The sequence below is a fragment of the Harmonia axyridis genome, chromosome 2 (genome assembly GCF_914767665.1).
Source record: "Harmonia axyridis chromosome 2, icHarAxyr1.1, whole genome shotgun sequence".
NCBI classification, from domain to species: domain Eukaryota; kingdom Metazoa; phylum Arthropoda; class Insecta; order Coleoptera; family Coccinellidae; genus Harmonia; species Harmonia axyridis.
The window spans coordinates 23,146,137-23,160,551 of NC_059502.1; the positions used below are offsets into that span (position 1 = coordinate 23,146,137).

Consider the following 14,415-nt stretch of genomic DNA (forward strand, 5'->3'; position numbering starts at 1 on the left):
CTAAATATATAAGTTAAGAACCTTTTTAATCACCGATTAGGCAAATGGTGCAACTGGCCCTTAATGTTCGCACCTGACACCGCACGCTCCGCACTCGTGTGGATTTGCCGAAAGCATTATTTGACGTGTGTCAGTTTAGTTCTATCAATTGTATTCTTGTTCTTAATTTCTATGGTTCTATGTCTCAATTCGCCATTTTTAGATTGGTTTGTCTATGGTGGTAAAATTGTTTTGTTATTTCTTCTATCTAGTTCTACTTATCTATGATTTGTTCGTGGAGACTTGGGGAGTGTTGTGGGTATTGTATCTTTTTAGTCGGTGAAAAAAAAACAAGCTTCATGCTATAGTGCACAGTAGGGATAATACAAAACAAACAGTTCTCGATTTGTAATTGTAAGTATTTATTTTCACAATTGAGAATTTACGAAGTGTTGAAGTCAGAAATGGAAACATACCTGAAAATTTTCCCAGATGAAAATAACCATCACAGAGTAAAGATGGAAATGGGAGAAGATGATAGCTATGAAAAAGGAAACTCATTTGACTTGGAGTAAGCATTCATTATTTTTTCTCGATACTGTAGGCTAAATTTTAACTTTTTTAACTTTCACTTTTTTCATTGTGAAAAAAGTTATTTCTAGAAAGAACATGGCTTATTGTCTCTTCAGTTGAGTAGATGTGTTTTTTTGAAAGTTTTAATTATTATTATCCCGACTTTTGCCTATACGCGTAGGATTTCTCCTCGCCGTCGGCTTCTCACTCCTCGCTAAGAGGAACATTCACTCAATCCCAGATATTTAAAATATCAGAAGGGTAGAGCTCGGTCGTGTCCGGTCCTTGTGGTCCCCCTGGTTCTCGTCGAACTTCTGGTCCTCTTACGAGATAGGAGATGCTATACATGATGTGATGATTTTATATATTGTTGGTAGACATGTAATTGGTCTGTATTTTGATGGATCCTCTGTGTGTTGCATATCCTTCGGTAAGAGGTAAGTGGTCCCTGTTGTTAAACATTTGGGCATTTCCGTTGGATTACTTATAACACCATTTATGGTTTCAACTAGCCTGCCGTGTATACACCGAAATTTTTTCAACCAAAAATTGTGGATTCCATCTGGGCCGGGTGATTTCCAATTGTGTGCATTTTTCAATATTTCATGGAATTCTTCTATAGAAACTGCGTTATGCGGCATTTGTTCTATTGTCTCACAGGATTTCTCTTCACTTCTCATCCAATCAGCCTGGGAGTTGTAGGGGGTTGGTGTAGCCAGTTGATCTGTCCAAAAACTCTCAATATCCTCGATTGTTTAACATTCTATAGAATTTTCTTTCGGAGTTTTCAAAAATCATATTATCCTGTTTTCTTCTATAGCTCTCATTGTATCTTCTGAGTCTTTCGGAGTACACACTAAGTTTTTGTTTCAGTGTGTCTAAAATTTGTTGAGCATTTTCATTGTTTGGATCATACGTTGTATGTTGCCGGTGACGTTTCATTATTATATTCACCATTTTTTGTAATTTTCTAGAAGGCGCACCTTTTGCAAATTGGGTGAGCCTCCCAATATCTTGGCGGATGCTATGAACTTTGTCTTCTAGCCTTTTTTGCCAATGTGGTTTATTTTGTTGTTTTTCTCTGGCTGGTTGCTGACTTTCAGGTTTTGGCTTCACACCTAGCTCTGTTGCTATTGAAAATGCTGCACAGTATATGATGAGGTGTTATGATTCGAGATCATGGTAGTCAGAAAGATACTTGGGTATAATCTCCTTGTTAGTCATGACCAGACAATGGGATAGTTTCTTGGATGTCCTCAATCTTGGCAGAATCCGTCGTCTCAATGGATCTGTGCCCTCAAAATCTATAACGCATCTATTCATTGTGGCGAATAATCGCTCCAGTAGTTCTCTTTGGTCTTCTTCTGGATTTTCGACGGGTGCATCATATATATTCCGTCGTTGAGCATCACTTATTGCTATCACATCTGCGTTGTTTTGTTCCTCAGAATTCATTTGTGCATTGATGGTTTTCAGCACAATCGTAGTTTTTTTCAATTGTCGTTTCGTTGTTAGTGAGGCTCCTATTCTGTAGCCTCAGTTGGACTTCATTTTTTATGATGTTAAGTCTCTCATCGGGTACAAGTTTATTTCTCAATATGACCCGGTATTGGTCGGCTACTCTTTGCTCAGAAACTTGGAGTTCGGGATAGTTTCTGTGGAATTCTGCAAATAATTTTGGCCGGTAGCCTATTTTATCCTCTTCCATATTAGTCACTTCATAATAAATGCGCATGATCGTTTCATTTATCGAACTTGTCCATTTCATGCGTCTTCTTGGTAGACCTTCTTGGGTGAGTGCTGGTTGGGGATCCTGCGCAGAACCTTCAGCGGTCGGAGAAACTCGTGTTATTCTTCTCCTAGAATGTTGAGATTGTGGAGGCGTAGCATTTTGTTCGACAGACGCCAGTCTCCTTAGCACTCTGTCACCGACGTCCCGCATACTGTCATGTCCAGCGCCGGCTCCAGACACGCCCTGACGAACCTCAGGTAGCGGCTCTATATTCCTATTCCTCAAATTCACCATCATTCATGGGTTCCTCCGTGTCGTGGGAGAGACGGCCTTTGATCGCTTTTTACGATCCGCAGAGCTACGGTGGGAGAATTCTTGAGCTGCTTTCCACATGGCTTCGTCCGTTACCCTGGACAGGGACCCTTCGACAGGTTTCAGCTTCCCGGGTCAGGGAGCTCCTGGAATCTGCAGTGGGCAGGAGTCGATTCAACTCTCCTGATAGGTGATTCGCTATGGATTCACCTACCGCTACCCGCATTATTATTATTATTATTTCTACACTGATCTTAAGTCTTAGTCTTATGGCTGGTTTATGCACCATTCTTAGGACTAAGAACTAAACCTAAGAATTAAGTGGCGTTTATGCACTCTCTTGTTAGTTCTCAGTGAAGGAAAGCGCACGTGCTCAAACTACTTTCTATTTGTTCTATACTTTGATGTTTGACATTGATATTGATTGTGAAAAAATTAAATTAATTTTTTTTTCAGATACACCGAATACTTTTCATGGATAAACACGAATAACGAAGCATAAAACGATAGAAACTGGTACTCGTTAATATTGAAATTCTGTGCGGCGCATGCAAACTTCATTATTTTAACTAAGAGTTTAGTTCTTAGTTGTAAGTTGATCAACTTTTTAGTGTTAGTTCTTAGTCCTATTATTATTCTAATAAATCTTGTGGGTTTTGATTGGGCTCTTGTGATGATTCTTTTGCAGTATCTATGTTTTGTGACAAAAGATGCTGACTTATTTCTTCTTCTTTGATACACGTTTCCATATTTGAAATCTCCACAGAGTACGCTTGTTGAGGCACTCTTCTTGTATTCGTCGTTTTTTGCGCTGTTGTTCCCTTGTAACTGACTATTTTCTTCTCGTTCTTTAGCTCTGACAGGACTTGTTCCAATTCCCCGAGTTTGGTTTTGAGAATTATATCTCTGGACATAGAAAATTTCGTATTCCAAATGGACGACATTTGTATTCTATTTGTTTCATTGTTTTCGGAATTGAAATAAAATAAATTTGAATATTCCATCTTCTTGATGTCACTCATCTTGGCTGAAACATTTCTGTTTATTATTTTGGTTGGTTTGTTTGTTTTGGTTTTCGATGTTTGGTGTTGTTGATTATTTTTTGTTGACATGGCAGATGTCGAATGTTCTTTATTTTCCTAATCAATTTCCTTTGGTGAAGAAATGTTTTGATACATTACAGGATCTTTTATTAATTGGGGTTGATTAAATACGATATCAGCAGATTTATTATCGTTTTTTTTTGTTTGTATCTGTGGCGGTTTTAGGTTGACTTTTTCTTTTGTCTTTTACGCTTTGAATCTTCCTGGTTTCTAGGTACTTCTTCTCCTGAAGAGGTATTAGTAGAAGTGCCGTTGAACTGGGACATTTCTGATAGTTCAAGAACTATCGAAGACTGCGGGCAAGCAGTAATCAGCTTAGAAATTCTGTTTAATCGAATTTGTTTACTAATAACAAAAACAATTATTCACATGTGCTCATCATGAAGGTTCAACACGAATTTTTAAATATTATTTTCTCTATTTCGCAATAATTCAAAAACACTACACACACAGATACATGATCCTAATTCTCAAAATGTATTTATTTTGAAATTGTGTAAATTAGATCTTGAAGATTTCAATAGTTCCTATGAAATAAAGGAAAATAGGATGTAGTCAAGCAACAATACTTTTTACAAAAATGTCAAACTTTGTTAAATATTCCATTGAAAATTCGATTTTTTTAGAAGAACACTTTCGTATGAAAATTTCCAGTGTTTGTTGAAATTGTTGTATCTTCCAATCTCCTATAATTAAAAAAATGTTACAATTATTTTTTGGTTCTAGTTTTCAGTACACAACTGATGGGGGGCATATTGAGGATAAAAAGACTGAAATCATTGATATTGTTCAGCATTACACTGATGATAATGGAATAAGATCATCTTTGAAATATGAAACAGGCGAGTTTTCTTTCAACCAGAAAAGCAATCTTGAAGGACATATAGGTGCTGTACATTTGAATGAAAGGGAACATGAATGTCTCTTATGTGAGTTTGCAGCCAATCAGAAAGGTAACCTCAAAAAGCATATAGATTCTGTCCATTTGAATAAAAAAGAGCATAAATGTAACTTATGTGATTATGCAGCCAATCTGAAAAGTGTCCTCAAAAAGCATATAGATTCTGTCCATTTGAATAAAAAAGAACATAAATGTCACTTATGTGATTATGCAGCCAGTCAGAGAAGTACCCTCAATAATCATATAGATTCTGTCCATTTGAATAAAAAAGAGCATAAATGTCACTTATGTGAGTTCGCAGCCAATCAGAAACATGACCTCAAAAATCATATAGATTCTGTCCATTTGAAAAAAAAAGAACATAAATGTAACTTATGTGATTATGCAGCCAATCTGAAAAGTGTCCTCAAAAAGCATATAGATTCTGTCCATTTGAATAAAAAAGAACATGAATGTCACTCATGTGATTATGCAGCCAATCAGAAAAGTACCCTCAATAAGCATATAGATTATGTCCATTTGAATAAAAAAAAACATATATGTCACTTATGTGAGTTCTCAGCCAATCAGAAACATGACCTCAAAAAGCAAATAGATTCTGTCCATTTGAATAAAAAAGAACATAAATGTCACTTATGTGATTATGCAGCCAGTCAGAGAAGTACCCTCAATAATCATATAGATTCTGTCCATTTGAATAAAAAAGAGCATAAATGTCACTTATGTGAGTTCGCAGCCAATCAGAAACATGACCTCAAAAATCATATAGATTCTGTCCATTTGAAAAAAAAAGAACATAAATGTAACTTATGTGATTATGCAGCCAATCTGAAAAGTGTCCTCAAAAAGCATATAGATTCTGTCCATTTGAATAAAAAAGAACATAAATGTCACTCATGTGATTATGCAGCCAATCGGAAAAGTACCCTCAAAAAGCATATAGATTCTGTCCATTTGAAAAAAAAAGAACATAAATGTAACTTATGTGATTATGCAGCCAATCTGAAAAGTGTCCTCAAAAAGCATATAGATTTTGTCCATTTGAATAAAAAAGAGCATAAATGTCACTTATGTGAGTTCGCAGCCAATCAGAAACATGACCTCAAAAATCATATAGATTCTGTCCATTTGAAAAAAAAAGAACATAAATGTAACTTATGTGATTATGCAGCCAATCTGAAAAGTGTCCTCAAAAAGCATATAGATTCTGTCCATTTGAATAAAAAAGAACATGAATGTCACTCATGTGATTATGCAGCCAATCGGAAAAGTACCCTCAAAAAGCATATAGATTCTGTCCATTTGAAAAAAAAAGAACATAAATGTAACTTATGTGATTATGCAGCCAATCTGAAAAGTGTCCTCAAAAAGCATATAGATTCTGTCCATTTGAATAAAAAAGAACATAAATGTCACTCATGTGATTATGCAGCCAATCGGAAAAGTACCCTCAAAAAGCATATAGATTCTTTCCATTTGAATAAAAAAAGAACATAAATATTACTTATGTGATTATGCAGCCGATCAGAAAAGTAACCTCAAAAAGCATATAGCTTCTGTCCATTTGAATAAAAAAGAATATAAATGTTACTCATGTGATTATGCAGCCAATCAGAAAAGTACCCTCAATAATCATAAAGATTATGTCCATTTGAATCAAAAGGAACATAAATGTTACTTATGTGATTATGCAGTCAACCGTAAATTTCACCTCAAAAAGCATATAGATTCTGTTTATTTGAAAAAAAAAGAACATAAATGTGAGTTTGCAGTCAAACAGGAAAATAACCTCAAAAAGCATATGGATTGTGTGCATTTGAATAAAAAAAGAAAATAAATGTTACTTATGTTATTATGCAGTCAACTGTAAAGTTCACCTCAAAAAGCATAGAGATTCGGTCCATTTCAACATAAAAGAATTACTTATGTGATTATGCAGCCAACCGGAAAGTTTACCTCAAAATTAATATGGATTCTGTCCATTTGAATGAAAAAGAATATAAATGTAACTTATGTGAGTATGTTTCAAGCATGTAAGAAACTCTTAAAAGACATAAAACATATCCATTTGAATGAAAATTCTTAGAGTAAAGAAAAACATAGGAGTGGCCTTAAACGTAAATAGCGTTATATTGTAATTAGTTGCATCAGTAAGATGATAAACTGAGGTAGGAAAACAAGAAACCCGCAAAATTGACAAATAGGGGTGCAGTAAACCTTCCACTGGCGTGGTTAATTGTTTCTTAGTAAGGATTATTATTACAAAATCGATATTTAACTTGAATATAGAATATAAGTGAGTTATTATATTTCAAAATGAAAACTATCAACGTAGCGGAGACCGAAGCTAAAACGTCAACAATAAAGAGGATATTGCGAACAACTGAAATGAAGACCCCTAAGAATAATGGTATACATACTGGCGGACAGACATAGAAATTCTATTATAAAAGAGAAGTGCTAAGTGGACGATGTGGTCAGATGTATAAGGAAGAGGCGAAGAGAGTGGAACCAGCATGTGGACAGAATGAGCCTAGACATGGCTAAGATCATCAGGGACAACAAACCCCTCGGAAGAAGACCCATTAGATGACCACCAAAGCAATTGTGAGATAGCTGGCAATCCACGTCACAGGAGACATACACCAGAGAAAGCAGGCGGTTCGTCTTCTCAAGAAGAAGAACAAAATGAAGACTTGCTAATTTCATAAATTTTTCGAGAAATAATTTCCATTTTATGAGTTATTTTAGTAGATTTCTTATGAAAACAATATACAGTAAATAAACTCTCGTAAAATACAATGTTTTTGATTAATTAGTAATAAATTAATATGGAATTGCATACCCTTACCTCATTTCTTACATAGTTTCAATAAAATGAAGAATTTTCCAAGATGAATATTACCTGCGATCAGATTCTTACATAGACTTATAATAACATGGACTAGCCCTCTGCTCGCACCGCTTTGCAGACCATCAAAGAAAGAGAGGTGTTGGGAAGGAAGGAGTTATTAATGGCAACACATGCGAATTTACTATGATAATAACACGTTTTTGATTTTTTTTTTTTTTGGAGAAATATTGAGTTTTTTGCATGACTTGATTATTGAAATGGCTATGGGAATAAGGCGTTGTTAATGAGAAATATTGAGTTATTCCGATAAGAATAGTATTGAAAAAGCTAAATGAATCACATTTAGGAACTTTATGGTACAGATTTTCATGATATCTAAAATGTCTTTCAGAAAAAGGTGAATTTCATTGAGTGCTATAAAAGAAAATATTTATTAATTTCTATTCCACAGGTTTTAGATAGCCCAGTATATCAATAATATTATAGATAATTAAATTTCTATTCTATATAATGTAGCTACAAGTGTAACTGGACTTAAGGGATTTCAAAATTTGTGATAAATAAAAACACAAAAGAAAATTTATGACATTTTCAAAATTTTATTATATATGTTGTCTTCAGAAAAAATAGCCCGAATATTTTTGAGAAATTGACTGAGGAAATAGTGAGTGTTATTGGGGATGAAAGTGCAATTTTTTTCCTATCAAAGAAAACAATTCAGCCTCACGTTCTAAAAGTAACAACTTCCTTTACTCTGACGGTTTAAAAAAGTACTGCAAATTTTTTACAAGGGGTTATTCTATTACTTTTTATCATCAAATATGCAAGAACATATGAAAAAAAAACATAATAAATATCAATATAAAAAATTATGATTAACATCTGATGGAGAGGTTCGAATCAGAGTTTCATAACTCGAATAACATGATCAAAAATTCATAACTCCGGATCTATAAAGGGTAGAAATTTGCTGTATAGTATTCATTATTATTGTAGTAACACATGTTTTTAATATAATAATTTTATGGCCCCTTCCTTCAAAACTTTAGTTCCATAGGGATTAATATAATAGTCCTCAGTTTGGAAGTGATTTACTACCTATTACGGCTGTGGCAGAAGGTTTTTTGTCTTTACTCCATATAACCATCACCCATTTCTTTTAATTTCATGGAAATCTGTGAAAATATTCAATAAAATAAACGATAAATCACTTCTTGTTTTCTTAACTATGAAATGTCACGTCCAATCCTTTTTTGGATATAACAACACAATTATAAGCTACACACGAAGCAGACATACTTAAAATTGTTTATAAGTACTAAAATAAACAGAAGAATTACAAAAAACACTTAGTAAATCGTTACGGAATCCGTTATCTCCACAAGAAAACGCATATAATCAATTCACGAAACCAATGTTTTGCCATTAAGATTTCTATCCTTGCCACAATACATCGATATCAATGGTCTCTCTCAGTCCATGTTATTAAGTGCTTTCCAGCCAACGTCAGGAGCTCCTCCCCAGCAAACACAAATAAGTATCATAGATATAACATACACATTGCAACGTTCTATAGGTGCTTTCCAGCCAACGTCAGGAGCTCCGAAGCGCACTTGTAGTGTTCCAAATTCAATTGAAGGTCGACATATGCTTTTATAAATTTTTGTAGCATTTTGGATGGTTACACCTTGTTTTTATATGTAAGTTTGCCAAAGTATTTGGCTCTAGTGATAGTTTTCTTTTTTACTAGTTTCGTTTGCAGGTTGAAATTCAGTTTATTATCAACCTGTACACCCAAATATTTCATTGAAGTAGAAATTTTTCCCTTTGGAATCATTCATTTTGTTGCATCCATTAAACCAGTTGTTTTCTCTATACTGCTGTATCATATCTCTTTTGAAGTTTGAAATTGTTTATGAAATGTTTTTTGGTATGTAGCTGTTAATGTTACTATAGAGTATTCTAAATGTAAATTTGCCTATTAACTTCGTTGTTTATTGGTTCAGTTGGTGAAGGCTCCTCAGGATCCTCCAGATCAAGCATCAGAATGTAGAATCAGTTCCCCAAGAAAACAACTGTTGTGTCTTTATTGAATTGTCTAATAAACTTTTGTTTCAAAGTAACTATAAGTTACTTTCTGTCACTATATTTAGGATTATTTAACTTTCTATTATAAATATTCATTATTTCATCATGTACTGTTATTGGAGCATAGATCCAGCTTGTGTTTTTTGAGAGATCTTCTATTTCATTTGTTTTTTCATTAAGTGGCTTGACATTAGCGTTTGAAATACCTTCTAAGGGTTTTTTTTGGATATTTCGGACATTTAATGAACCATGCCATATGGTCTTCTGCGCCACAAGACAAGCACTTGGGAGCATTATTGGTTTTGTACTGAGACATTTTATGTGGTCCTTGTCTTTTCGAGCATTTTGGTGAATTTGTGCAAGAATCTGTTTTATGGTCGAATTGTAAACATTTTTTGCAAGGTATAGGAGTTGGGTCTGGAGGATGGCTGGGATATACGAAATAGTGTTGGTTAATGAAAAAGAATCCATTATTCCAAAGTGCTTCAAATGATTCAATTTCACCCATAATTATTCTAATAAATCTTGTGGGTTTTGATTGGGCTCTTGAGATGATTCTTTGCAGTATCTATGTTTTGTGGTAAAAGATGCTGTCTTATTTATTCTTCTTTGATACACGTTTCCATATTTGAAATCTTCACAGAGTACGCTTGTTGAGGCACTCTTCTTGTATTCGTCGTTTTTTGCGCTGTTGGTCCCTTGTAACTGACTATTTTCTTCTCGTTCTTTGGCTCTGACAGGACTTGTTCCAATTCCTTTTTATTAGTATTGGATTTGAGGATATATCCGAGTTTGGTTTTAAGAATTTTATCTCTGGACATAAAAAATTTCGTATTCTATCCGTTTCATTGTTTTCAGAATTGAAATAAAATAAATTTGAATATTCCATCTTCTTGATGTCACTCATCTTGGCTGAAACATTTCTGTTTATTATTTTGGTTGGTTTGTTTGTTTTGGTTTTCGATGTTTCGTGTTGTTGATTATTTTTTGTTGACATGGCAGATGTCGACTGTTCTTTATTTTCCTAATCAATTCCTTTGGTGAAGAAAAGTTTTGATACATTACAGGATCTTTTATTAATTGGGGTTGATTGAATACGATATCAGCAGATTTATTATCGTTTTTTTTGTTTGTATCTGTGGCGGTTTTAGGTTGACTTTTTCTTCTGTCTTTTACAATTTGAATCTTCCTTGTTTCTAGGTACTTCTCCTCCTGAAGAGGTATTAGTAGAAGTGCCGTTGACCTGGGACATTTCTGATAGTTCAAGAACTATCGAAGACTGCGGGCAAGCAGTAATCAGCTTAGAAATTCTGTTTAATCGAATTTGTTTACTAATAACAAAAACAATTATTCACATGTGCTCATCATGAAGGTTCAACACGAATTTTTCAATATTATTTTCTCTATTTCGCAATAATTCAAAAACACTACACACACAGATATAAGATCCTAATTCTCAAAATGTATTTATTTTGAAATTGTGCAGATTAGATCTTGAAGATTTCAATAGTTCCTATGAAATAAAGTTTTATTGATTATATTATGTGATATTGAAATTTCTATTTCAAATTCTCTAACTAGGAAAATGAATGTAGTCAAGCAAAATATTCCATTGAAAATTCGATTTTTTAGAAGAACACTTTCGTATGAAAATTTCCAGTGTTTGTTGAAATAGTTTTATCTTCCAATCTCTGATAATTAAAAAAATGTTACAATTATTTTTTTGGTTCTAGTTTGCAGAACACAACTGATGGGGGGCATATTGAGGATAAAAAGACTGAAATCATTGATATTGTTCAGCATTACACTGATGATAATGGAATAAGATCATCTTTGAAATATGAAACAGGAGAGTTTTCTTTCAACCAGAAAAGCAATCTCGAAGGACATATAGATGCTGTACATTTGAATAAAAGGGAACATGAATGTCCCTTATGTGAGTTTGCAGCCAATCAGAAAGGTAACCTCAAAAAGCATATACATTCTGTTCATTTGAATAAAAAAGAGCATAAATGTCACTTATGTGAGTTCGCAGCCAATCAGAAAAGTAACCTCAAAAAGCATATAGATTCTGTCCATTTGAATAAAAAAGAACATAAATGTCACTTATGTGAGTTCTCAGCCAATCAGAAACATGACCTCAAAAATCATATAGATTCTGTCCATTTGAAAAAAAAAGAACATAAATGTTACTTATGTGATTATGCAGCCAATCATAAAGGTACCCTGAAAAATCATATAGATTCTGTCCATTTGAAAAAAAAAGAACATAAATGTCACTCATGTGATTATGCAGCCAATCGGAAAAGTTACCTCAAAAATCATATAGATTCTGTCCATTTGAATGAAAAAGAACATAAATGTCACTTATGTGAGTTTGAATCCTATCAGAAAAATCATCTCAAATACCATATAGCTTCTGTCCATTTGAATAAAAAAGAACATAAATGTAACTTATGTGATTTTGCAGCCAATCAGAAAAGTACCCTAAAAAATCATCTAGATGGCCATTTGAATAAAAAAGAACATAAATGTAACTTATGTGATTATGCAGCCAATCACAAAAGTACCCTAAAAAATCATATAGATTCTGTCCATTTGAATCAAAAAGAGCATAAATGCCACTTATGTGATTATGCAGCCAATCTGAAAAGTTACCTCAAAAAGCATATAGATTCTGTCCATTTGAATAAAAAAGAACATAAATGTCACTCATGTGATTATGCAGCCAATCGGAAAAGTACCCTCAACAAGCATATAGATTCTGTCCATTTGAATAAAAAAGAACATAAATGTCACTCATGTGATTATGCAACCAATCAGAAAAGTAACCTCAAAAAGCATATAGCTTCTGTCCATTTGAATAAAAAAGAATATAAATGTAACTTATGTGATTATGCAGCCAATCAGAAAAGTACCCTCAATATTCATATAGATTATGTCCATTTGAATCAAAAATAACATAAATGTTACTTATGTGATTATGTAGTCAACCGTAAATTTCACCTCAAAAAGCATATAGATTCAGTCCATTTGAAAAAAAAAGAACATAAATGTGAGTTTGCAGTCAAACAGGAAAATAACCTCAAAAAGCATATGGATTGTGTGCATTTGAATAAAAAAAAGAAAATAAATGTTACTTATGTTATTATGCAGTCAACTGTAAAGTTCATCTCAAAAAGCATAGAGATTCTGTCCATTTCAACATAAAAGAATTACTTATGTGATTATGCAGCCAACCGGAAAGTTTACCTCAAAATTAATATGGATTCTGTCCATTTGAATGAAAAAGAATATAAATGTAACTTATGTGAGTATGTTTCAAGCATGTAAGAAACTCTTAAAAGACATAAAACATATCCATTTGAATGAAAATTCTTAGAGTAAAGAAAAACATAGGAATGGCCTTAAACGTAAATAGCGTTATATTGTAATTAGTTGCATCAGTAAGATGATAAACTGAGGTAGGAAAACAAGAAACCCGCAAAATTGACAAATAGGGGTGCAGTAAACCTTGCACTGGCGTGGTTAATTGTTTCTTAGTAAGGATTATTATTACAAAATCGATATTTAACTTGAATAAAGAATATAAGTGAGTTATTATATTTCCAAATGAAAACTATCAACGGAGCGGAGACTGAAGCTGAAACGTCTATAACAAAGAGGATATTGCGAACAACTGAAATGAAGACCCCTAAGAATAATGGTATACATACTGGCGGACAGACATTATAAAAGAGAAGTGCTAAGTGGACGATGTGGTCAGATGTATAAGGAAGAGGCGGAGAGAGTGGAACCAGCATGTGGACAGAATGAGCCTAGACATGGCTAAGATCATCAGGGACAACAAACCCCTCGGAAGAAGACCCATTAGATGACCACCAAAGCAATTGTGAGATAGCTGGCAATCCACGTCACAGGAGACATACACCAGAGAAAGCAGGCGGTACGTCTTTTCAAGAAGAAGATGAAAATGAAGACTTGCTAATTTCATAATTTTTTTGAGATATAATTTCCATTTTATGAGTTATTTTAGTAGATTTCTTATGAAAACAATATACAGTAAATAAACTCTCGTAAAATACAATGTTTTTGATTAATTAGTAATAAATTAATATGGAATTGCATACCCTTACCTCATTTCTTACATAGTTTCAATAAAATGAAGAATTTTCCAAGATGAATATTACCTGCGATCAGATTCTTACATAGACTTATAATAACATGGACTAGCCCTCTGCTCGCACCGCTTTGCAGACCATCAAAGAAAGAGAGGTGTTGGGAAGGAAGGAGTTATTAATGGCAACACATGCGAATATACTATGATAATAACACGTTTTTAATTTTTTTTTTGGAGAAATATTGAGTTTTTTGCATGACTTGATTATTGAAATGGCTATGGGAATAAGGCGTTGTTAATGAGAAATATTGAGTTATTCCGATAAGAATAGTATTGAAAAAGCTAAATGAATCACATTTAGGAACTTTATGGTACAGATTTTCATGATATCTAAAATGTCTTTCAGAAAAAGGTGAATTTCATTGAGTGCTATAAAAGAAAATATTTTTTTATTTCTATTCCAGAGGTTTTAGATAGCCCAGTATATCAATATAATTATAGATAATTAAATTTATATTCTATATAATGTAGCTACAAGTGTAACTGAACTTAAGGGATTTCAAAATTTGTGTTAAATAAAAACACAAAAGAAAATTTATGACATTTTCAAAATTTTATTATATATGTTGTCTTCAGAAAAAATAGCCCAAATATTTTTGAGAAATAGACTGAGGAAATAGTGAGTGTTATTGGGGATGAAAGTGCTATTTTTTTCCTATCAAAGAAAACAATTCAGCCTCACGTTCTAAAAGT

At 33.3% G+C, this 14,415-nt stretch overlaps 1 protein-coding gene across 3 annotated transcripts; it reads left to right on the top strand.

The window, feature by feature from the left end:
* The first annotated feature begins 202 nt into the window (after nt 1-202).
* Nucleotides 203-12,070, top strand: LOC123672476. Of its 3 annotated transcripts, none has more exons than XR_006746307.1 (4): nt 203-550; nt 4,426-4,652; nt 11,276-11,502; nt 12,013-12,070. XR_006746307.1 is itself a non-coding variant. In XM_045606579.1 (4 exons), the coding sequence occupies exons 2-4, from the start codon at nt 498-500 to the stop codon at nt 11,365-11,367; spliced, it is 372 nt and encodes a 123-aa protein (XP_045462535.1). In that variant the 5' UTR covers nt 203-393; nt 472-497; the 3' UTR covers nt 11,368-11,599. The 3 variants fall into 3 exon arrangements, 2 of the variants coding, with proteins under 2 accessions (XP_045462535.1, XP_045462534.1); XM_045606579.1 differs by lacking the exon at nt 12,013-12,070 and having other exon boundaries at nt 203-393; nt 472-550; nt 11,276-11,599; XM_045606578.1 differs by lacking the exon at nt 12,013-12,070 and having other exon boundaries at nt 11,276-11,599.
* The last annotated feature ends 2,345 nt before the right edge of the window (nt 12,071-14,415 follow it).

Coding starts and splice junctions, on each gene's coding strand:
- LOC123672476 (XM_045606578.1), top strand. CDS start 444: ATGGAAACATACCTGAAAATTTTCCCAGATGAAAATAACCATCACAGA. Junction 551..4,425: donor GGAAACTCATTTGACTTGGA/GTAAGCATTCAT, acceptor TTTTGGTTCTAG/TTTTCAGTACACAACTGATG. Junction 4,653..11,275: donor GTTTGCAGCCAATCAGAAAG/GTAACCTCAAAA, acceptor TTTTGGTTCTAG/TTTGCAGAACACAACTGATG.